The sequence below is a fragment of the Centrocercus urophasianus genome, unplaced genomic scaffold (genome assembly GCF_019232065.1).
Source record: "Centrocercus urophasianus isolate 14NV4802_14NV808 unplaced genomic scaffold, USGS_Curo_1.0 seq_12, whole genome shotgun sequence".
NCBI lineage: Eukaryota > Metazoa > Chordata > Aves > Galliformes > Phasianidae > Centrocercus > Centrocercus urophasianus.
The window spans coordinates 12,525,205-12,550,680 of record NW_024884364.1 but is presented as its reverse complement, the minus strand read 5'-3'; the positions used below and the strand labels follow the sequence as shown (position 1 = coordinate 12,550,680).

The 25,476-nt window shown below is 41.7% G+C and overlaps 2 protein-coding genes across 2 annotated transcripts in view; both read right to left on the bottom strand.

The window, feature by feature from the left end:
• PHLDB2 (pleckstrin homology like domain family B member 2) overlaps positions 1-24,060 on the bottom strand; it is a 140,570-nt gene extending 116,510 nt beyond the window's left edge. Inside the window, exon 1 of the mRNA XM_042810690.1 lies at positions 24,037-24,060. The gene's annotated coding sequence lies outside the window, so the exon portion shown is untranslated. The remainder of the gene's footprint in view (positions 1-24,036) is intronic.
• On the bottom strand, positions 1,117-24,178 carry PLCXD2 (phosphatidylinositol specific phospholipase C X domain containing 2). Its single transcript, XM_042810696.1, has 4 exons — positions 24,037-24,178; positions 10,546-11,006; positions 9,267-9,508; positions 1,117-7,000 (listed from the first exon to the last, which is right to left on the bottom strand). Exons 1-4 carry the CDS (start codon positions 24,176-24,178, stop codon positions 6,838-6,840), a joined length of 1,008 nt encoding a protein of 335 aa, XP_042666630.1. The 3' UTR covers positions 1,117-6,837.
• Between the last annotated feature and the right edge of the window lie 1,298 nt (positions 24,179-25,476).

Sequence of the window (25,476 nt, the reverse complement as noted above, 5' to 3'; positions counted from 1 at the left end):
TGCACTCAAAGTCCCTTCTGAGATATGTAATTTCTAAAGTGGGAAAACAACATTTAGAGTTTTAAAAAAGCAAGCTAGTCAACCAGCCTTTAATTTATTTAAAAACAAATTATCAATATTCCTTAGAAACCAGGTAGGACGCCCTGTTCCTTGTAGCACACTTCAGACAGGTTATTAAACTGGAGTCTCTGCTAATCTTGTCTGGCTCATAACAGCAATACTGCAAAGTGTCAGACTACAGGGCCTAATCACTGCTGTTCCTACCTGTACTGTGATACCTACCTCTAGGACTTCAGGATCCACAAACATAGTACTTACCAGATACCAGGAAACCGCCCAAAGAAAAGGGAATTGGTGTCATCCACACCCTCCTCCCTCCATTCTTGAAGCAAGCAAGCTGAAAGCAACCATCAAGAAGAGTCCTACTGATCCCACTGGGTTACCAGTATCCAACATTCACATAGGCTTTGGGAATCTTTTTTCACTTTCTAATACAACATTACCATGGAGCTTCATCATCTGTGTACAGCAATAGATGCTGCACAAAGGCATCTACCTGCCTTTCATAATAAAACTTGACCCATGTAATAGCATATTTTCACCTGTTTGTTCAGGCAGAGATGCACCCATCCACACATACAGGTGCAAGCATACAGTTTCCAAATCTATTTGCACTACTTTGACAAACACCCAGCACAGTCTAAAACCAAGCACACTATCTAGGCCTGCTGCCTAAGGAGCATGAGTGCAGCAAGATCAGGCACCTCAAAAAAATCTTGAGCTTAATAGATCTAGACTAGGTATTAGAAATTCTTTACTGTGCGGGTGGTGACACACTGGAACAGGTTGCCCAGTGAGGCTGTGAATACCTCCTCCCTGGAAGCATTCAAGGCCAGGCTGGATGTGGCTTTGAACAATCTGGTCTAGTGGGAGATGTCCCTGCCTATAACATGGGGGCTGGAACTAGGTGATCTTGAAGAGCCCTTCTAACACAAACTATTCTATGATTCTCTCAGTGACACCATTCTGAATTAGAAAAAAGGAAACAAGCCTAATCAATGCAAGTGGCAGAATGCAGTTTTCATTTACCAGTCAACAGCACAGAAGACACAGTGGGATTATCTCACATGACATTTTTATTTTCAGGATTAAAAACCCCAATGATATAGATGCAGAATAAAGCAGAAACACAGATGTCAACCCAAGTTTATCTGCAGTTCAAGTGAGGCATCCTGGTATCACAAGACTGAATTGTACAGACTCAAAGCATGAATGGCCAAAAAGAAGAGAAATTGCACAAAATATGAATTGCAAGTAATTCTTCTTCACCTGGCCTCCTTTGCCCCTCCCATTAAGGGTACAAACAAAAAATTTCAATTACAAAATACATTTGACACTGAGCAAAGTTGAAGAGTCAAAATCACTTTGATATGAATGTACTTTTCCTAAGAATTGAGAATACATTACAGCTGAATTTGAGATAGACAGTAAATTATCACAGGTCTACAAAGCATAACAGCAGCACTGTATCACTGAGCATCACAATATGCAAATATCTGTAATATAATTATATAATATAAAATATAATTTGATTCAGCACACAACTAAACTGTGAGTGCTATTCCAGGCCTTACAATTAAGAGCTACAGCTTGTTTACAAGATTAAAGACTTGTAGAAAATGTTTACATGAACATACTTCTTCAGTGAGACTCGCATTCAGAGGACCTGACTTTAAAATGTAAAACAGACTGGTTTAACAATCTAACCCAAAATGCTAGGAAGATTATCATTTATCTACTTAGCATTAAGTAGAATGCTGCATTCTTACCCACATACACATTGTTAGCACAAAATCTACTCACTCTCCAGTGTATGCTTGAGTTCTTCTACCAGCTCAAAGCAAAACAGATCTACTGCACTTACACTAGTGAGAGCAGGTGCAGCATTTCACTACTGCAGGATAGCTTTTCAAACCTGTATTCAAATAAAGCTAACTGGAGTTTGAAAACATTTCAACTGAGCAATATTTGTGTGTTTCAACAAAATGCATGGATGTCCATTTCTCTCGGTCCAATCACAGACTTCTTAAAAGCCAAGAGCTCTTATTTGTAAACTAACTAGTAAATGGAGGCCAGTTCAAATATAGTGAACTCCTACCATAGTGCCTTCTGTCAGCAAATTGAATTGGGACCCTTAGAAAGATCAGCACCCAGTAGGTTTCCACTACTTTTGTCAGTGTATGCTCTGGCTACCAGACAGCAGAAGAACTTCCATTATACACCTAGAAGAGCAAGAAATCATCTTCTCTGCTAAAAGGACTACATCTTGATATAGTATGAAGTTTGAATACAGTTTTGGGTTAGTTCTGGTGTTCACACTGAACCATTCTCCTGCATTCAAAGCAGTCACCACAAATTACATTTCATCCCAAGAAGTGGTCCTCGAGTTTCAAGGATGGGTAACAATATACTTAAGTCCACCTGAAAGTCTTAATGAAAGTGCACATGGACTCTAATAAATATTTCATATTCAAGTAATCATCAAGTCTCACAGGTTCTGTCAACTGACTTTCATATTTAATGTAGTATAAAACAGAATCGCCACAATATTTGAAACAAATACAAAATGAGAACTGCTAATTATACAGTGAACTCTGTATACATAAACTCTGACATGTGAGACAGGTACACAAGGAAAATATTTCCAAGGCTTAACCAGATCAGAGCAACAGATAAGTACCTTGGCAGACACCCTACTTTGAGCCGAAGTCCCTGGTCTAAAAACTTCATTACAGCATGAGTGCCTCCTGACTATCATCCACATATTAACTCAGTACCAACACAGTAGAAAACAGGTGTCAGGAGCAGATGATCCCATTCTTCTCAGTCTTCCCTAAAATGTCAGTTCAGTAGAAATGCTGATTACAAAGAGGCTGATTATCAAAGATTCTCAATCTGACATGTGTCACTGACCACTGCACCCCTAAAACATCCCTCATCAGCACCACCTCCAGCAGTGATTTTCACCATCACAGCAAAGCACCTGCAAGAAACTTGTGTTTTCAAATAAAAAAGCAACAAAAAAGCAAACAAAGAACTACAACTCAGCTCAGCTTCTCCTCACCAAACAACAACAACAACAACAACAACAAAAAACCACAAGCTAAGTGACTGATAGTCTGAAAAATCAAGCTAGTTACAACTCTTAGCTTTCACTTACAAACATATGGTAAGACACTACAACTCCCATGTTTCTGATACTCTTCTCTCTGCTGTTCTCTACCAGGATGTGCACAGAGGTCTGTGAGCCTCAGGTGTGCCTGAGGGCTGCATATGACAGCACTGAGCATGGGCACGCTATCAGTGTGCTCAGCATTCAGCATATGCACACAAGGAAGAGAAGTGACAGCAATGAAACAGCAAATAAAGTAAACAATCTATAACAACATACCATATAAATAATTGCTCAAGAACACATGTTTCAAGTATTTTGCCTCAAGCAGCTATTACTATATGGACTTCTTATCTCCTACATCTACAAAATCATCAAGTACTCAATTACCCACGGAGAGTTTTCAACTGTAACTGTTCAAAATTGAATTCTACTGCTTTGAGAAGATCCAAGTAAAGCTATGAGCATGCTCAACAGATGCAGGTCCGCATCAACCACACAGGTCCCTTAACCTTCTCCTGCACTAATGCCAATCTTTATTTCCCTTAAGGTCACACATGGCCTTGCTGCCTGCTTGCTGATCCACACCTGATCCAGGTGCAGCCCTCTGAGAGCAAGACTCAGCTGAGCTTCTCAGTAGGAGCAGTGCTCACCAGCACTCACCAGACCTGCTCCCCACCGCTGCCACAAACCTGACTAAGCACTGCCACACCTTATGTGTAGGATGCAGATGCAACCCACTGCCTTACTTTCCTCATCCTCATTTCCTTGCCAGGTCACCTCTTCCTTGTCATTTCTATACTGCTGGAAAAATAAGAGTCCACAACTCAAAGCCCAAGTTGGAGAGCAGCTCATTATCACAGTGTGTGAGGGTATCCGAATATGCTGTGGGGCAAAGAGAAATAATCCCATTACACGAGCAGCTTTGCTATGGGATATGATGAGCAACAGGAGAAAGGCAGTTCTTGCTGCTTAGGACAGTTTGGAATTACCCTAAGATCAGTTCTAAACATCAGTACTGTCCAGAGCATCTCCAAGAGATGTCCTGTAGCAGGCCATTGTAGCTGCCAGTCACCAGCTTCTTCCAGAGGAAGTCAAGTTTCTTCACAGAGGCAGAACATCAAGCACTGCTTTAGAACACCACAAGCCTCTTTAAGATGAGTTTCTCCTCCTGCTTTATAATTAATCCTAAAGCTATTTTCCACTTCTTGTCCCTCTGTTAACACTTTTAACACCTCGCACTCTTTTGCTCCGTTTCAAGGGGCTAGAGCCAACAGCAAAGTGAAAAAAAAACAAGTTTGTATTCAAAAATACTTAACCAAAACCCTGAGTTGCAATCATTGTATCTCTATTTAAATAAATAGAACAGAAAGACCAACAACACAGCCATTACTCTGTACACACAATATAAATATTAGGTAAGCCTGAATAAATCTCTTTTGAGGTAGATACATACAGTATAAAACATACTAAAGGTCAAATGCAAACATCATACCTATTACACCTTCTCATCTTGTCTTCTGGCTCTGTAGAGAACACTGCAAACATTTTATTTCTGCCTCATCAGCACCTAATCTAAGTTTTTCTGCTCCAAGATAATTTCTAGCTAGAAGACCACTGGAACAGAATCTGTACATTTAATACTATTATGGAGTTTTGGCCTTGGCCATGCCAGAAGTACATTAACAAGACTCAACTGAAAAAACAGGAATTTTAAATAACTCTGAAAACAAATGATACCAATCAGAACAAGTCCTAAAAGTTTAACCAACAAGATAACAGCAATAGAAATCTGCTGCGTAGCTGTCAAACAAAATTTTAAACTAGAAAGTTGAGCTTCATTTCCCTGAGACTGCTTTATTTACTTGGCCCTGCCTCACTAAAGCTCAACAGAAAAAAGACTGAAAGACAGAACCTCCCCAGCCCCCAAGGAAAAAAGATTCAACTTAATTCAGTTTAGAAGAAATGCAAAGAACTCAAACAAAAACCCATGCAACAAGTAGATAAGATAAATCAGACCACAGCCTGCTCAGAACTTGGCCAAGGTTCACATGGAAGGCTTGCAAACCTTTAGATAAAGTCCTGAGGTCAGAGTTGTGACAAACAAAATGGTTTGGGATTTTTCTGTGCTGTCACATCACAGTGGCAGACACAGAATAAGATAAATAATAAATCCAGAGACATTTTTCTTTTGAATAGAATACCCATAAAGATGATTCATTCTCTTATGAATAGATTAATACAAGTTAATAATCACTGAATAATTAATGCACCAACAGCTGGTTTAGGAAGACAACCAAGCAGTATCTGCTCACCAGTCATTTGTGTTGTTCTTTAAACCAAGATAAACAGATCACAGGGCCACTGTTGGCTCATCAATTACGTGCTCAGAAATATCAATGTGATGTCTTTGGCTCAAGCACACAGTCATGTTTGTTGTGCATCAACAAAAATGACTGACTACACTCAGCACTGATGCCTGCTAGCCCTTGTGAGTACATCTTACTCTGTCACAAGTGGGTAAAGGCAAGGAAATTCCTTCCACATAGCTGTGGGAGTTCTGACTGCAAGCATAGCATTTGAGTCCAGTTTTGGAATTCACCGTCACACTGTAAAACTCAGATCCAGTACTCAGATCTCAGTTTTGAGCAGTCTTTAAAAGTACTGTTTTGAATACCACACAATTCCCAGTTAGCCAGCCTCCTTCCATAGGTCCTTTCATAGAAGGACTATCTGGGTGAGAGACTTTTGCCACAAAACTGGGTGAATAAAAAAAGTGACCAGCAAATCAAAGAAAGGTCACTGTTTTCTCTTCTGTTTAACTGTCTCACAACAAGAATTCAGAATTGAGAGTTACAATACTGATAATTTAAGGACTGGAATATTCTCCAAATTAGTGTCAAAGGACAGATATATTAAAACACTGCCACAGTAAAGAACTGAAGTAAAATATTTACTTTAGTTTGGAATTTAGAAAGAGAGTTTGGACAGTAAAGAGGCAGTATGTGCCATGTCTTCGCATCTGGGGGCCAAAGAATACTTAAGATATTAGGAGTGTAGCAACTGTTTCTCCCTGAACAACAGGGCTATCAGTTGTTTTATTTCTCCCCTCCCCAGTTAAGTCAGAGGTAGTGTCTAAAACAGCGTGATGAATACAAGAGCAGCATCCAGTGAGATCAGCTATGCCTGATGTGGCCAAAAACAAAAGAGTGTTGGCTGTAATAGTAAAACTGCTACAAAGAGATCAACAATGATTCCTGATTTGACTCCTTGAGTTGAACAAAAAAAAAAAAAAAAAAATAGGACACTGTGAGACACAGTGAGCCTACTCACCAAGGAGATATGTACAGTAATTGGGTACATCTACTTCAGAGGCCAGCCTCTTGTTGGCAGGCAGACAACACTGTGTGCTGCAGCAGATGTGTGCATAACTTAGTCAAACATGTAACCACAAAAAGATATGCAGCAGCATTCAGCTGGTACTCTGTGTTCCACTCCGATCCACAGAGCCCTAGGAGAAAAGAACCTTCTGCATACAATTTAATTTTTAAACCACATTTCCTCTAGAAAACTTTGTTTTAAATTAAATGATTACAGTAGGTTTCACTTAAAAGTTTAGCATAGTTGAAAGATCTTCACTGATAAGCACAAGTGGGACACAGCATTCAGGATTTACTTGAAGAATCATCCTCTTCTAGAAGGAGGTCATTTAATGCAATAACTGTAGCAGCAAAATCAACCAGCTCCACAAAGTCAGATGTAATTATGTTAACACCCATAACACCTGGTTTCTGTGCTTTCACCCAATTCAAAATCATGGGCAGGTTCCTAGACAAAAGAGAAAGAAAGAAAATTAAACATTTAAGATATTCTCCTCTACAGGTATTCTGCTTATTTCAAAGAGAGCATGCTGCTTGCTAATTATGTTCTTGTCTGTGATCAGGTCCCAGCTGCCATCGAAAAATGCAACCAGAGTGAAAAGAAAACTGCTTAACATAGCAAGCAGCTGTAAGCTGCCAAATGGGAACATTGGTCAGTCAAACCCAACTAACAGGTACACAAAATGGAATCTGGAAAAAAAGAAATCAATTTTTCACCTACAAGATTGTGCTTCAGGATAAAATGCTGCATTAGATTGGTTTTCATCCTGGCTCAGTTTTGAACAAGTACATGTTGAACCAAAACCTTCACATCTCAGATTGGCACAGAACAAAGCTCCATCTGGCACAAGAAGTCTTTGTGCCCACCTCCCCCTTAGGGCAGGCAGGAAAGACAGTTGTGGGCAGCACATGTGGCACTTCTGCCAAACACCTTACATCCACTCAGAGCAACGGCAGGAGGGAAACCCGAGTTGGATCCAGCCCTCAGCACTGTGAGGTCTCAGCATCCCACCATACACTGCTGTAACTAGAGAACGGCAAGGTGTGCCAGGAATTGTTTCAGCTCTCAGTGGGAAGAAGTTTCAGTCATTTCTTGTGCAGACTCCTGACTTGCTGTCTGTCCAAGTTCTTTTGAAGTTCGGTATGCAAGTCTCAGTTTTCAGCACAGAGAAAAATAACTAAATGCATTAGAATTAATTCATGCCACAGAATGCATATATTCAAAGAGAAGATAGCAGACAGATTGGCTAACAGGACAGGGAGGAAAAAAACCCATGAAGATCTTCCACAGCTCTTGCTCCAGAAAAAGAAACTTGTCAAGAAAAAGAGGGAGAAGTAGAAGTGCTGTTCATACCAAGAGGAGACAAACTTTAGTCAGCTGAGCGTGAACACTGTACATTTCTCCTCCAACAGGAACTCAGAATGCTGAAATATTCATGCTCAGGGCAGAATTTCCATACAAGAAAGCAGACATAACTGCAGAGACAGATTTGTTCCTGCAGATCAGCTAGCGTGTGTAAATGTACAGGAGCAATCATGCTTTAGCAAACAGTGGCCTCTGTTCTAGGTTTTCACAGTTCCAACAGATAATACTAATGATGGGATGGGACAGAAGGAAGTTGAGCAGGGTTTACAGCCTCTCAGTGGCTAAAAATCCAGGCCTGTACCAGAAATTACTTGAAACAATACTACTTGTTTATTCCATTTCTCTTATTATTCTTCACTAGTTTGAAAACTGAAATTCAGCATCATCTTGCTAACTTTAACGACAAGAGTACATAAAGTATACACTATAGAGATATAAGTTAGATCTGTGCTCCCTGTTAAGCATCCCTACCAACCATACATATTTACATTTGTGCAACTTGCGGCATTAAGCACCAGTCCTAAAGCACCTGAGCACCATCTAGTGTTTGACGTTGATCACACATCAGGAAAGGCAAAGGGCAAGCCCGAAGAGGATACCTGACTACATTCTCAGACACGTTTTGCATTTAATGATCTCTTACCCAATGCCCCTAAACTTACACAATTTACACTTCACCTGGAATTTCTACATTTCTACAGGCAACTTCTGTGATTGCTGAACTACAGCACTTGCTCTTTTTAGAAAGGCTTTTAAAGAAAAATAAGTTACACTGACTTTTGATTCAAAATTATACTTATTATAAGATGACTAATGATTCTCTCAAGAAGTAAACACAAGCCAGCTGCTACAGACGTTTATCTCACTGCTTAACATTAAGAACAGTTGTGGAGATCATCACAGTGAGAGTCACAGAGCCAATTAAGGCAGCTGTGCCTAACTACACAAGTTAATTAAGAATTTTAAAAATGTTATAGCCAGACAATCTCTCAGTGACATCAAAACAGACAAACAATAAGCCAGGAGACTGAGTTCTACCAGGACTGTTAGAGTTTTGGTGATTTTTGGCAAACAAGTCCATGTTTCATGAGATCACACTCCAAGAGCTCCAATTACCAGAAAACACACTTATAATATCCACCCCATTACTTCTCTACTCTCAATAATTACTGATTTTTAATGATTGCAAGTATCTCAACCCAGCAACAGCAATGAAGTAGGACTGCATGCTTCCTAAAAGGTCAGTCAGCAAGTCTTACTTTTGGGCAAACATTACAGTTTCTTGCTTACTCAGTGCCATTTCAACATGAAACACTTCAAGAACTGAGAAATCAAGACATGTCCTTACCTATGAACAAGTGTGTTCTTCAGACCACGGACCAGATGCCGTGCGATAGTTTTTACTCGAGGAGTGAGAATTGCTTGAGAAACATGAAAAGTCCCATAACGACTTCGTTCCTCAAGAGTGGTTTCCAGGAACTGTAAGAGCTTGTGCACATTGGTTGTATTAGCCCACGGTGCTGGCATTTTATTCCCTGGCCAAAGAAAGGGAAATTCTCGATACAACGGGTAGTGGTAGAAAATAAGAACCTAGCAGAAACAAGAAAAAGGAGATTACAGTTATTAACTACTCTGTTTAGAAACAGGATGGAGTACTGGCTTATGCATTACTCCTGGAGCTAGCAAAGCAGTGAGAAAGCGAAGAAATTACTCCTGAGTCATGACTGTCAATAAATTTACTAACATAGATGTGAGGACAGGATTGCTTCAGGCTTTAAGGGTCATCAGTTTAAAAAATGAAAGAATGGCCAGAAGCATAGTGAGATGACAATTCTAAGCAGTCTGCTTAAAAAGCACTTCAGAGCACTGTCAGAATATAACCAGTGAAGTTAAGATTTTAGCTATCTTGACACCTCCTACGCTTCTGTTAAATGGCTGAAACACACTGGGCTATCCAGCATTTTAATAACATTCAGTGAGAGGAGAGTGAAATGCCGTTGAAGTCAATCTCATTTTCAGCAAAACCTCCTCTGAATCAGAAATCAGCATTTTATGCCTTGTAAGGTGGTTCTTTGTAAGAGGGTAGTACAAAGAACAGCCCAGGTTGGAAGGGACCTCAAGGATCATGAATCTCCAACCCCCCTGCCACAGGCAGGGCACTAATAGTACCAGTTCAGAGAAATCCTCAAAATCTCATTTAACTTGTAGTTTAAGAATTAAGTGCAGTCACTGAAATCCTGTTCTCTCGGTCTGTCTCTCTCTGTGGGCAAGAGGGATTTAGTCCTGCCACCATAAATGTGAATGGCTGTAAAGGAGCTAGAAGTTCCATAGCTTCCCTTAGTCATGATGGACCATACATACTTTACATACACCAAAATGATGACATTTTATCATATCCTCAAAAGAAGTTAGCATAACATGCTCTCTCAGAAGAGAACAACATTAGTAAGGAACACAATCCTGAGAATACTGTCATCTAATTATTTAATGAGTCCCTAGCAAGCTTATATTAGCTATCAGCAGTGTCCCTAGGCCAATACTTCAGAGTGAATTCTACCCAGCTTATCTATTTAAGTCTGAATCTTTCGAGCGTGAAAAAAAAAAATTATGGATCATCCTTCCCCCACCTGATGCTTCTTTTCCCACATGTACTGTAACGTCACATATTCTACACACTCAACACAACAAAGTTTGGATCCAAATGCCGAGCGAATCCTATTGATCAAGAAGAAGTGATGGCTGTCATCCATGGCATAGAAGTGATTGAAATCCAAGAAGATGACTTCTTTGGGGTGTTGCTCAAGAAAGGTATTAATCTCCATTAGTCCATCCCATACTTTGATGCCAAACAATCCATGTATGAAGTAAATCTCCTGTCCTATTTCCCCAGGCTTGGAAGACACACGGAGATCAAAATAGCGGATTCCACCTTCCAATTGCTCTTTGAAAGTCAGATTTTGAGTTACTGACCATTTCTTCATTATCTTTTTAACCAAAGAAATTCTGGCCAAGCGTTTGATGGCAGTGGCTTGGTCTGGTCCCACAGGAGATTTCTCATCCACCCAGTAGCTGAAAGAATCATGTGATCCTACAAAATAAAGCCAAGGATAATTAGTTTTCCAAGAACTTGAACTCTCCTCAGCACACACAGCCCTGTAAAATAAAAAAGGCCATACATGCATAGCAGGGCCAGAAAAGAGTTGCACTCAACTCTTTCAGACAATCCTTTTATACTTCATTTTCCCTTTTTTCCCCCTCAACTGTACAGGCATAAGGAAAAACTTTTACAGAGGGCAGTCAGACACTGGAATAGCCTGCCCAGGGAGGTGATGGAGCTGCTGTTCCTGGCAGTGTTCAAGAGGTGTCTGGATGAGGAGCTAAGACATATGGGTTAGAGGCTTGTGATAGCAATGGTAATGAGAAGATGATTGGACTAGATGACCTTGTAGGTCTTTTCCAACTTTGTGGTTCTATGACCCTATGAAAGTACAGAAAGTAGAGTTTGAGCTGTGTTCTTGCGCGAATATCAAAGCACTACAAAAATTATAACCACAAGGAAAATACCAGTGGTAAAGGAAACTTCCATCCTAACTCCTTTCTCCATCTATAAGCTGTCAAGCAACCTCCAAAGATCACCTAGAGTCTGATGGATCACTGGTTTAAGATGGGACACCAATTTCACTGAAAGAAAAAAATCACAGATTTAATTTTCATTCTACCTCATAAATTCAATCATGATGTATTTCGAAGTTTCCAAAACAGATATTTTCATTCATGTGATAGACAGAGGGATGTTAACATGCACATACTTCACTAGAATGCTTCACTCTAGCCCCAAAATGGTAAACATGATCAGTAGTTTGGAGAGTGGCTTAAGACTGGCTGAACTCACAGGTAAAACAATTAAATTCAAGGTAACGCTGATTAAGCCTGAGATTTTCTTTCAATCAAGTTGTAGTCTCATGTTAAACTCATGATAGATACTGCTGAACAAACTCAGCTATTTCTCTTCAATCTAGCAGTGACTTGCTGCAGCCTCAAATACAAAAATACAGAGTTAATCCAAAGGAAGACCCACAGTCAAAACTATCAGCACAAGCTCCTTGAATGTAACATGCACCTTGGCAAAGAAATTGCAGCTGCAGTGGGAATTTCTGCTTACTAGAAGAAGTACTCTGCAATCCAATACACATTTTAAAAAGCCTCAGAAGTAATAAACTCCAAAATAAAAGTTTGCAAGACAAAAGAAATATCCCTAGCTGAGGCAAGTCAGTGAAGAGCTATCATTGAACAGTGAAATCTCTTCCCTTGATACCGGGACAGTCAGAAGCTAAAGATGGGCAGATGCTGACCTAACACAGACAGGATTTCTAAGCATTTCCAACTATTTATATCAGTCACCTGCATTCTGGCCAATTAGCTGCAATTTCTCTTCAAAACTCCATCTAGAAAGTATAATAGAAGCTCTAAACATTTCTGCTTTCCTGTTTATTTTCAGGACAGAAGCTTTTCCATAGAGACAAACCCCACCTGCATCCTGCAAATCCAGAGCTGAAGTACAGGGAAGGGATCTTCAACCCCTGCTCACCGTAAGAAGCTCTTCCTCCAGCTGTCTGAGGGCTGCCATACCTCACTGCCTGCATCTGCCTCTACCATTACTGCATGGCCCAGTTTCACCTTCTCCTCACTCCTATGGCTTTAGTGTTCCAGAACTTTCTTCTCTACCTCACTCTGCAATTCCTTGAAGAAATCCTAATGGAAATTTTAGATTAAGACAACAGTTGAGTCTACAACCCCCCTTTATCCAAGCCTTGTGTACAAGCACTTACCTGAAGGCTCATGCATTTCTTGCCATGCAAGGTCTGAGGTGTAATTAAGATTACGATCTCAACTGGATTACCTTGTCAGGGTTTTTTAATCCAAACAGAAGGAAAGATCAAGCGGTGGTACACAACAAGCTTAAACGTTCTTTTCTTTGCACAAACTTTAGTTTGAAAGTTCTGAAAAGGAAAGTTTTGTTTCCAGTTTTGTTTTGTCTATAAAAGAATATTTAAATAATTCCTGATCGACTCCTCATCTATCCTTCTTGGTCTTTGCAAAAGCATGCCTCTTATGTGGCTTTCCCTTCAGTCGTGAGGAAGAACAAGTGACAAGTAACAAAAAGCTGTTTTTAAAAGCTGTCACAATAAACCACATCAAGCAGCAGCTGTCAGCTTGGGATTGCTTCTTCCACCCCCAAATATGTTAACCAGAACAAATACAGCTTCACTAATACAGGACTAAACATCTAATGAAGACATTTCAGAAGGTGCCGTACAAAGCCTTGCTCATAAAGGAAGCTGCAATTCACAGACGCTGAAGTTTCACACACCTCATGAAGTACAATGAGTCTTTCAGTCCTCTATGATATTTGTAAAGCAGACTCCATTTGCACAGGGATTGTCTTCTGTCCCTTAGTAAGTCACTTGGTAATTTTATTTATTTATTTCTAAGTTCTCAGTTCATTTCAACTTCTTCCTTTAAGTCTCTGTTAGAATAAAGCCATCAGAAACATTTTCTGTTAATTATAACCAAGACTGTACAAAGAAGTCTGTCCATAGAAGTCACTTGCTGCTATGGCCTCTCACACAGTGACACTGATACATGACTTCGGAATGAACAGAATTACAGTTTTATCTGGCATCAAATATATGGTTGTCAACATTGAAGGATTTGTCTACACAAATCCAAGCCAAGAAACAGTTTGTTTTCTTAAGTCTGATAATATATTTCACAGCTACAGAAGCTTCTTTCCATTGCAGATGGCCATATTTAAAGCACAGGGAGAGGTATAAAACAGCAATTTTCTCCTTGCAGTATTGCAGAACAACTTCTATTTAGAGCTGTAGAAAACAACAAAGAAGCTAAATGCACAGTGCAGCTTTTTCAACACATACTTTAAGAACTGGGCTCCTCCACAGGGCAGCTATTTAAGGAACTCGAACTGTGTGACATGCTTCTAGCTAGAGAAGATGCTTTAAAATCCTGCATTCATCAACCGAAGAATCTCAGAAGTGAGACTTCTCATTTACAATGCAATCAACACATATGCAGAATCAAGTAGAATGTGCACTAGAGAATCTGAAAAACAAGCTCTCTGTTTCATAGGAGGACTACCTCCCTTACAGTGCAGGGTAGTATCACCTGTACTGAGGACAGTTAAGACACAGCAGGAGTGCAACCACATTCCTCAGTGCCATTTACAGAAGGCCAGCCACCAACTGTGAGAAGTATCCAGGCCATGTCTGACTGCTTTTAGTTCAATAAGAAAAAAGTGAACCAAAAACCCGAAGCAACATTACTGGGGATGCTGGGATGAGAGGTAAGAGACAGGTGAGCATTCACATCATCCACCAAGCCCTTCTCTGATTTAAGATCACTGCGCTACGTTCCCAGCTCAGCTACTGACCTTTAATATAGCTTAGCTGTGATGTTAAACTACATGCTAAGCTGATTGAATCATGATGTCAAATGAATCCCTTGCTCTCCTTTCTACACCTGAGCCCCATGGAAGACCCAATCATTCTGCAGCAATTGTGTGAGCCAGGCTGGTTCCTGATTGAGCATTACATAATCACATATAGTATCAGCAAAGGGAATGGCAGTCACTGACCAGAGCAAAAAGAAAAAAAAAAAAACCACCACAAAACCTCTCATTGTGGCAGAGTTCTGTGCATGAGAAACCCTCTTCAGTCTGTGGTTCCAACCAAGCAGTGTGCACCTCTTCAAGTTACACAGACCCTTTTCTCTAGAAAGCTCACATCAGCAAAACACTTCAGATGATAGTCAAAATCTTAAATATAAATTACACCCTGTTACTGACTCAAATATTTTCCTTATACCTGCTGATTGTGAACACAGCAATCTCAGTCTGCAATTGAAAAGTAAGAAAGCACAGCAGAGCCAAGAAGCCAGTCCGGAATTGTCCTTTAGGGGAAGAGAGGCCAGATGCCCTATTCCAAATTACATCAAGGGCATGTTCTTGCACATGCTGCATACTGACATGATTCAAGAGGAATCACTGCATGTGACAATGGATAAGTGTTCAGATTGCAGCATCTCAGGAAGGGTTGCAGTGACAAGTATCAATGCTGCACTCACACCTTCCAGAAACCCATACCATACAGAAACAAGCTTAAGAAAGAAAGAGCCTGTATATTCAGAAGAAAAAAAAAAAAGAAATAAAAACTTCTGGCAGCTCTTACAACACATTAAGAGATGATGGCTACTCTGCTTTAGTTTCATATCTTTCATCTCATAAAGATGGGAAGGTTCAAGTATTAAGAGGCATCTCAGACACCAAATTGCTAAAATGACGGATGGCCTTCTTAATTTTATCCTAGCAAGTGCCACTGTGGATTAACTTTCATATCTTTAAACTCCTTTTTATTCTCATTACACTAATTTCCCAAGTTAGTTGTATGTTAAATAGATCGCTACTCAATTCAATTTGTATGTTAAATAGATTGCATTTCAGTGTTCAGGGTGGCTTTTTTTTTTTTTTTTGCTGAAGTGTTTGCACTAATTGTTAGGAAGCAGCCTTTTATTAGCACATCTGCAGCAAAGTCTTAACTTTCCAGCATCTCTATTTGTCATGCTACTTGGTCACAGATAGCCTAATTAACCCACGGTGTAGCTCAAACAATGACATTAATCAACACGACGTTATTAAGCCTTCATTTCAACAATTACTGGTTGTATCTCTTTGCATGTTCTTCTTTTATTTCCACATCACTTTGTCTCCATGCACAGATGCAGTACAGGGAAAGGAATCAGCATCACCTTACAAACTCACGACTTGCAAATACGCCTTCAAGGGATTTTTGAAATATGAGTACAGCACACAAAACACAGATCTTCCATAAAGGATCATACTATGTGCATGCTGCCAATTACTTGAAAACAAGACAAACTTTTTTGTTTTAATACAAGCAGTTGAATCAGTAGTTCCCCTGGTTCCAAGGCTGGGGACTAGCCAGATGCAGCAGGTAAAGAAACCTGCAAAAAGCTGGCTAGCCAAGAAACAATAATGAAAGCAAAAGGACAGGAGAGCACATAGTCATTGAATTTAACTGAATCACAGTAATTTGTTTTGATGTCCACATTAAATAAATATTAATATGATGGAAAACATGATAGAAAACCCCTCATGTAATGTTAAAGATTCCTAAGAGGCAAGGTCAACATACTTGTACCAATCCGTTAACGACATTAAAGGGTCATTTATGGGCAAAGAATCGCCCTAACTGTAGTTGATGCCAAGACTTCTTAGAGCAAGGTTTGCTCACTATACAAAGTGCATTCCCCATACATTACAAAGCACCACAGATGGCAGAGAAGCAAACATTACATAGCCAAGACACTTAAGACAGCAACCAAGTTCCAAAAAGACAGGATGCAAACGCTAGCAAATTAAAGCCCACAAGTGTTCTTCTAAACCAAACGTTCCACATGTGCCAGAATTGAGGGAAAATGGGATAAACACAAGTGCCTTATGGAGCCTAGAAGTCCTCAGGATTCAGGTCATTAACAATCCAGATTTTCTAATCAAAAGATTAACTTCTTAAAAGCTCTTCACTAATGAAAAACAAAGTAAATAGTTCATTTTCATTTGCCAAGCCAAAGGACAAGAGGCAGTAACAACAAGCGTCCCATTGAAAGTTATTAACCTAAAACTACTTAGATAAACACATTAATATTTCAATACAATTCTGAAATAATTCTTTAGGTATTACTAACACTGTTTCATTAGAGAAGAGAAAGAGCCTAGTAGAGATTAAATCCTCTTAGGAAAACCTCCTCTCCCTGTTAGAGGATTACCATGACTTCCCCCCTTTTGGGGTGGAAGGCAGTTAGGGAGGAACAAACGATGTAAGGAGAGAAAGAGAGAAGTCTGCGTGAGACTGTCACAAACACAATATCACATTACTCTGCTTTTCCTTCAAGCAGGAAGAAATCAATTTGGATTGAATTAGCCATTTGGATGGAGTTCTCTCCATTAATTTTTGCACAAGTCAACCATGACTCCCCATTTATTTTATTATTTCCCCGTAGAGGGAAAGCAGGAAGTGGCAGCACCTCTCCAACATTTCAAAGCCTGGATGGATGCTCCTGCTCTGAAAAGAAAACCTTCAATTTAGGTTCTCCCATATTCCTTTTCTGTGACTAGTCAGAAATGTGCAGGATCAAGAGCTCTCATCTTCCTTGTGAATTATTCATATTTTCATTATGCAGCCCTTTCAAAATCTTCTCAGGGCAGCACGAAAGACTTCCCCATCACACTGAAAGGGAGAAAGAAACAAACAATGTTGACACAGAAACTGTTTTTCTCTGTTAGTAAAACTTCTGTAAAAAAACAGTTATGACTAGCTGCTATTAGAGATAGAAGACTAAGGCAATGAAGTCACTTACTTCTGAACAGACTAATCCTGAAAAGTCTGCATTTACAAATCACATCCAACACCATATTTAAGCAGGTATGTTCCGCTAATGGTTACACCCTCATTGATTGGTAGAAGCCAATTAAATTAGAAAGGAAAATAAAGCTTGGTGAACCAAAACATTAATTCTACATTTTCTTCTCTTTGAGCTTTAACCCAACAGATGGCCATTTTAGCTGATTCAAAGGAGTACTACTTGGAAAAGAAAACGCAGCTCCAAAAGCCACTGCTTTTCCTCACAGGAGGCATGGCACACATGGCACACAAGCTCAGGAACACAGCAACAAGAAGACTGCAGCATTAGCAAGTTCAACCACTTGCCTCAGGGTTGAGGCATCAAAGATGAAAAAACATCACATCTCCTAAGAAGCTCGTGGCCCATTTTCAGATGGCCAGGGCTGCCGCTTCATCTACTGTAAACACTTGAGTTTCAGCTTGGCCTCCTAAACACAAGGTGCCCACAGGACTTTTGCTAATCACTAAGGACAGCAAAAGTGGCTATGGCTGAAGAGATGGCAGCAGCCATGCAAGACGCCCACAGCTCAGGCATCCCCAAAGGCACAGCACAGTCTGTCTGAAGCTCTGTTTTCCAGAGCTGATCATTTCGTAGGACTTGGATCAGCGAGTTCAAAACCATTAGATTTCTCTGTCAGGGCTTCAGGGCAAACTTATCAGGAGGTGGAAACAGGGACACATTAACAAAAGCATCTGCCACAGTCACACTGACATTCCCATGAACAAACTACGGAAATGTATTCAATTAAAAGTTACAAAGATAGTTAATTAAGAAATTGCATGTGGTAGGGAGAACTAAGCAGCTTCACTGAAGCAGTAACGGAGCAGCAGATGAACCTTATCTGTTTTAAGAGGCCAAGGACACACTTCTCCACAGATATCATTGAAAACAGGCAAAGACATTTCAATAACTAATTCTGCTTTCCAGTATAGTCCTATTTTAACCACGTTCAAGTCAAGGTTATTTTCTATGTTAACAAAATGCTTCTGTAAATTTGAAATTCAGCTCTAGCTACCTACAGCCCAGCATCCTACAGGCAATTCTCTACCAGTCACTCAACCTGCTGCAGACAGGAACTGAGCCACATCTTAATTGCTCTGCATTGCTCTGAAATGACACCTTGGCTATGCTATCACATACATTCACAGGAAGTGCTAATATACCAGCTGGGATCCCTGAGCAGTGACAAAAAGGCTCTGTGCCCTGTCAGAAGCAATTACTACAGTGCTGCCCTATTTCTCTCCCAAGAGGCAGACTGCTCACAAACCCACTCCAGCAGCACACCCTGCCTAGCATTACCTACAGCTCTCTATGTACTCATATCTGAATAATTGAAATTTTTTGTGTTTCAAATCAGTCTTAAACATATGAAGTTAAACACAGCTTTCCTGTCAATACTGAAAAACAAATCTTACAGTCTAGGACAAACATCACTGTGAATTGACTTTCATACCACAATTCGAAGAGAAGCATTTCTGGCAGGAACTAGCTCCTCCAAAAAAGTGTTTCCCCCCTATCACCACCACCTGAGAAATTTTCCATCAAGTTGGCTTGCTGAAAGCACTCATTCACCTTTGTATGAACAGGTATGGGCCAAAATTTGTCCTTCATTTATTCTAAGGGGAGGAGAGACAAAAGAAATGGAGGAACCAAAGCTGGAGACAAGAGGCATTTGGCTGGCTTAGCTGGATTAAAAAGTAGCATCTACAATTATTCTTGATGCTCCTGCAAGAAAGGGCTTTCCTACTTTCCCATGTACAGGTAAATCCCTAACTAATTGATCATAAGTTTCCTCCATGAGGCAAAGAAAAACAGAATTGAGGGGGAAAAAAAAAGCCTCTCAGCTAACCTTCCAAAATTTGGAACCAATCCAGAGATACAGTCTGATGAAAAATTGCAAGTACACCTACCTCACGTATCACAGCTCTTGATTATTCAAAGACTGAATAAGCCATTCATGACTAAGGAAATGTGTTATCAGCAAAGCCAAGGGAAAACAGATTTGTCACTTTTTAGCTCATCACATTCATATCCAGAATGTCTCCAAGAATGGGGCTTCCATATCTTTGGGCAACCTGTCCCAGTGCCTCACCACCCTTACTGTACAAAAAAAAATTCCATATACGCAATCTAAATCTCCCCTCTTTTAGTTTGAAACCATTTCCTCTTGTCCTGTCACAACAGACCATGCTAAAGTGTCTGTCCCCTTCTTCTTTAAACCTACCCCCTTTCCCTCACTTTTGAAAACATATAGGTCAAGAAATGGGCAAGGAAAACACCAGGTGTCAGAGTTACATAGCTCCATAAAATAGCTTAAAACAAAATATCTTGAGATTAGACTAAATGCTATACAAATACAACACTTTGCATTATCCTGCTAAGGGTCACATTCACAGTTCATGTTCAAGAGCTCATTTTAAACTCACATTGAAAGAGGATTAGTCCAGAGCATAATTAGGAAAAAAACCCTCAAGAGCTTCACACACAGTCATAATTTGTTAAAGATAGTATTTTTGACAAAATTAACTGTACGCAGTTTGATGACATTTTGGTTATGTGACATTTTTCAATTTCTCGCTGCAAGACTCCTTCCCTCAATCACACCACACAAAAACTCACCTTCAGATGGCCCTGAGCTGGCTTAGAATGTAGCCCCCAGTTTTTCAAGAAAAGCCCAAATATTAGAACTGATTGCACCCAAGCTTTTGAAGATTACTCCAACTTCTTCAAAGTTTCTCTCTATTTTGAACACAAAATTCAATCAGCACGTAAGCACTAAATGAGTGCACCCAATAGAATACCCACCGTAAGCACTACTTGTTATCAGTCACTTCTCAGGATTGGGCAAATAAAGAATAATGACTTCCTCTCTCCTCAGGCAGCACGTTTTGCAACACATTCAGAGAAACAGAATAGTTTTGGTTAAAAAAAAAAAAAAAAAATCCCAGAGGTCACAGCTTCCTTTAAAGTCAGTGAAAACACGCAGCTCCAAAACACACAGCTCCAAAAGTTTGCGCCAGATAAAGAACTCTATGCTTCACACAAGAGAGTTACTTAAATGGTAACACTTGCAAAGTGAGAGACTGGTTTAAACCCAGTTTTGTTGGTTTTCTTTTTTGGCTGTATATTAGCAATTATTAATTTTGAATAGTTCCAACCTGCAATCTCTTAGAAATACATGTATATTTATCTCTAAATGCTGCGTATCTAAAACCAATCATTTCAGGGTTTTGAGTACTGGCTTTATTTAGAGCTAAAGCAAGTTCTTGGGCTTCAACTGCTTCAGCGGCACCAATAACATTGCATCCCCAGTCTTGCATACAACAAGAAATTGAAAGGAAGGAGAAGGAAAAAAAAAAAAAAATCCAAAAACCAGTTGATTCCATCATTCCAGTGGTGAAAGCAAACACCACAAGAGACAGACAAAAGCAAGCCATACCTGTCATACAGGCATACATCACACACAGATCAAAATGTTTCTCATTTGAGCTGATGGCTACCTTTCAGATTTCTTGAAGATACCACAGGCTGTCATTGATACTCAGCATCTGTAAACAGATCTCGCAACACCACACTGCATTGTATAACCCTTTCCTTGCATACTGTGGGATCAAGTGTACCCTCAGCAAGTTTGCAGACAACAACAAGCTAAGTGGTGCAGTTGACACACTAGAGGGAAGGGATGTCATCCAGAGAGATCTCGACAGGCTCAAGAGATGGACCCATGCCAACCTCATGAAGTTCAACATGGTCAAGTGCATGGCACTGCAGCTGGGTCAGGGCAATCCCAAACACAGATACAGGTTGGGCAGAGAATGGCTTGAGAACAGCTTTGAGGAGAAGTGGAAGTGGCAGTTGATGAAAGGCTCAATGTGAGCTGGCAATGCGTGCTTGCAGCCCAGAATGCCAACCTTATCCTGGCATCAAGAGAATTGTGACCAGCAGGTCAAAGGAGGTAATTCTGCCCCTCAACTCTACTCATGTGAGATTCCATTGGGAATACTGTATCCAACAATACAAAAACGGACACAGAGCTTTTAGAATGAGTCCAGAGGAAGGCCACAAAGATGATCAGAGGGCTGGAGCACCTCTCCTGTGAAGACAGACAGAAAGCTGGAGCTCTTCAGCCTGGAGAAGACTCTGAGGAGATCTTATAGCAGCCTTCCAGTACCTGAAGGGTAGCTACTTCTAATAATGGCATGTAGTTGCAGGATAAGGGGAAGTGGTTTTAAACTGGAAAAGGAAGATTTAAATTAGATACTAGAAATTCTTTACTGTGAGGGCAGTGAGACACTGGAGCAGGTTGCCCAATGAGGCTGTAGATGCCTACTCCCTGGAGGCTCTCAAGATTTGGCTTTGAGCAACATGGTCTAGAGGGAGATGTCCCTGCCAATAGCAGGGAGGTTGGAACTAAATGATCTTAAGGTCCCTCCCAATCCAAACCATTCTATGATTCTATTCATATGTTACCTGAAGTATATGCAGGAAAGAGATGGGAAGATGCAGTAAAGCCAAAATTTGTGCAGGTATTTTAAAAATACAAACAACAACCAACACTACTCATTCTAAAAGCAGCATGTCATGACTGAAACAAGAATTCAATAGCCTAGCTCCTCCACTACAAACTTGAGGCATTGCCACAGCCCATCACTTAAACTTTCAAAACCAAAGTTCTACATCCATAAAGACATTGTGATGTTCACTTAAACTGAGAGTGATTTCCTTGCCAGAAGTTTCAAAATCTGCAGCCAGCCAGAACAGCATTCAAACATTGAAACAGTGCAATTTCTGACTCTCTCTCATTGTTGAAACCAGCAAAGTTACAAAAAAAAAAAAAAAACCAAAAAAAAAAAACCCACAACCATGCATTTGCTACTGTTCAGTGGAGAAGAAAAAGTGTCATGGTCTATTAAAACCGCATTTTGAATTGTTCCAACCTTCTACCCCAGGAAATACAGCAGTGGGTGTTGTAGTATCCACAGGAAGTGCACTTCCCCTCCTCTACATGCTTCAAATGCCATTTGGTCATCTCTGCTAGGGCAAAGAAAGTCCCTCTGTTTGTAAGGAAGCATCTCCCCATGCCTTCTACATGACATGTACCTAAAGGTTTTTGACAATCTAATGCACTACGGTGAAAATCAAGCTACTATCAGGAAGCCTACCAATAGCAACCAGAGGTCAGCATCAGAACCATCTGCTTACAGTAGTTACCCCTAAGATCTTCTCTCCTGGGATTTAAGAGCAATACTAGATTATTATTTTTTGTCATTTAGATTCAAATTCAACTGTGCTTATAAATAATTTCCAAGGTATCTTTTGTCTTACTCATTTGTCAGTTTATCTATCTAAAGTGAAAGCAATGACGCTTAACAATGTCTTAAACTCGGAGTCATGGGGAGCAACTAGGAGTTAGTTATTACTAAACTCATCTGACAAAGAGGGAAGATCTTTTAAGTAGCATCTTCAGCAGTCTTTCTCCCACTCCTGCAATGGATGAAGTTCACATAAGCATTTACTCACAAGTTCTTGGACACCAAACCAAACTTGAACAGCACCTTTAAGAATTCCATCTTCCAAAATTTACGCTTAAATGAGAGTTTGAGCTGGAAAAAGTTGCTTTCTAGCATGCTACTCCTAATTAGCTTCTGAGGAGCAAAAGCAACAAGTCATAGTTCAGGGATTAACTGAAGGAAGGGCTATTTAGGGCTATCATCAGCATTAATACGTTTAATCCTAAAATGGGCCATTCCATTCCAAACTGAAATTGCCTCGCACAGAAACAAGGCTTTAACTACCTGAAGGGAGGTTGTAGTGAGCTGGGGGTCAGCCTCTTATCTCATGTAACTAGTGATAGGACTAGAGGGAATGGCCTCAAGTTGTGCCAGAGGAGACTCAGGCTGAACATTAGGAAATACTTCTTCTCCAACCATGGGCAGGTGCTGGAACGGGCTGTGAGGAAGGTGGTGGAGTCACTGACCCTGGAGGTGCTAAAGAATGCTTAGATATTGCATTTAGAGACATGGTTTAGAGAGAACTATAGGTGATAGATGGATGGTTGGACTGGATGATCTTGTAGGCCTTTTCCATCCTTGGGGATTCTATGAGTCTCAACATAGGCCTTCTGCATGCTTGTTATAGGTCAAGCTAACAAATACAATCCCAAGCACAGCAAATCCTAACAGGAGAACACACATCTCAACACCAGATTTAGTCCAAATACCTGAAATCCCAGCTACTCATTATAAGGGCACAGCAGATTGCTTTAAACTGACACATACTCAAGACACTAGTCACCTTACTCAACAGGGCAAGCAATGAACAGAAAAGGAAGAACAACATCTCTATGCATTCCACTACTACACAAGGCTGAATGGCTCAAAGCCAAACCCAGGATGATAATCCAGCAGGCCGGACCTACGGGAACACCCTGACCAACTCTTCCCACGGCCGCAGTCACCCGGGAGGGAAGGTCAACCCTACCGCCTGCCCAGGCTGCCCACGGCCCAAGCGTTCACTTCAGGCCCTAGCTAGACCGACCCCCACCACCTCGGGGACGGCCCACAGGCCCTGGTAGCTCCGAAAACAGCAGCCAGCCTCCCGCCTCCTTCCCCGCCCCGTCTCACCTGGGATGGCCAGGTTGGAAAGCGGGTAGCTGCGCAGCGCCGCCGGCAAGGAGCCCATCCAGTCCGCGTTGCCGTCCGCCATGGCTCCCGCCGCCCGCTGCCGCCGCCTCCGGCCGCCCTCCTTACCGCCCGGCGGGCTCATCACCGCCCGGCGCCGCTGCCACCTCGCAGCCTGACGGCGCCGCCCGGCAGCCCCCGGCCCGGCCGGGCCGTGACGGTAAGGGGCGGCCGGGACGGGGGGCACAGCGGCCGCCCGCCGCCTTATGTAACAGGTGCGGGCCGGACGGCACGGCTCGCCATGGCACGGCCCACCGCCGTCACAGCCGCCTCGCGACCATTGGCCGTCCCGCCGGCTGCCCCGCCCCTGCCTACGGTGTGGCCGACAGAGCAGAGGTCTCGCCTCGAAACTCCGTGCGGCGGGAGCCCGGCGAGCTGCGGCAGAATGTGCGCGTGGCTGTCGTGAGAAGTCATAAGCGAAGCACAGACGCTGCCACAGTTCCGTGCTCTGGCAGCACGACGTGTCTCCCTGGGACCCAGCCGTAGGAAATGTGCTCACAACAGACCCACAGCACACAATTTCCCAATCTGGAACAGATCAACAAGGATTGTCGAGTCCACTTTCCGGCTCCACACAGCACCGCCCAAAATCCAAACCCTATGTCTGAGAGCAGTGTCCAAACTCTCCTTGAACTCCAGCACTCAGGGCCTTGCCCACTGCCCTGTGCAGTCCGTTCCATGCCCACCGCCCTATGGTGCAGACCCTGTCCCTCACCCGCAGCTGGCCCTCCCCTGAGGCAGCTCCATGCCGTTCCTTCGGGCCCTGTCGCTGTCACACAGCAGAGCTCAGCGCTGCCCCTCCGCTCCCTATATGGAGCTGCAGCCGCCATCAGGCCTCCCCTCTGCTCTGCATTGAACCAACCCTGTGAAAGTACCAAAATCACTGCTCTTTTCTGTGCCACCGTGCCAATGAATGCAGCACGGAGCCCGCCTGTCTCAGAGAACAGGGGACATTAACAGCGCAATGTGGAACTGGAGATTGTGTCATGTCAGCTGAGGTCTGAATGTCATCTCACTGCAGGTGGTACCGCATGGGGTTCCATGTTGGCAGCCACATGAAATGTCACCTCTCTGTGCCAGCTGGCTCGCTTGTCCTTGCTGATGGCACCAGCTGTGTATTCCTGCAGGCACCGAGGCCTTCTGTCACCACGCTGTGAGGGAATGTACTGCTGTGCGCTTGCTCAGTGTGTGCCTGCACACACATGCAATGGCCCTGTGTGCACCAGCAGAAGGGTGCTGTGCTGTGCAGCTCAGATGTGCACCTTCCCCACTTGGGTATTGTGGGCAGTTCTTCACAGTGGTTAGGAAAATCATCAAAACTGAAGTTGGTGTACTTGCTGCAACCATCCTGCATTTCCCACTCCTCAAATGACATGGAGAGGA

What these genes read in the sequence shown, in the direction of transcription:
- PLCXD2 (XM_042810696.1), bottom strand. Translation starts at nt 24,178, where the DNA reads ATGAGCCCGCCGGGCGGTAAGGAGGGCGGCCGGAGGCGGCGGCAGCGG. An exon ending in TGTGGGAAAAGAAGCATCAG is followed by an intron (nt 9,509 to 10,545) that starts GTGGGGGAAGGA and finishes TGTTTCTGCTAG; the next exon opens with GTTCTTATTTTCTACCACTA. An exon ending in AAGAACACACTTGTTCATAG is followed by an intron (nt 7,001 to 9,266) that starts GTAAGGACATGT and finishes TCTTTTGTCTAG; the next exon opens with GAACCTGCCCATGATTTTGA.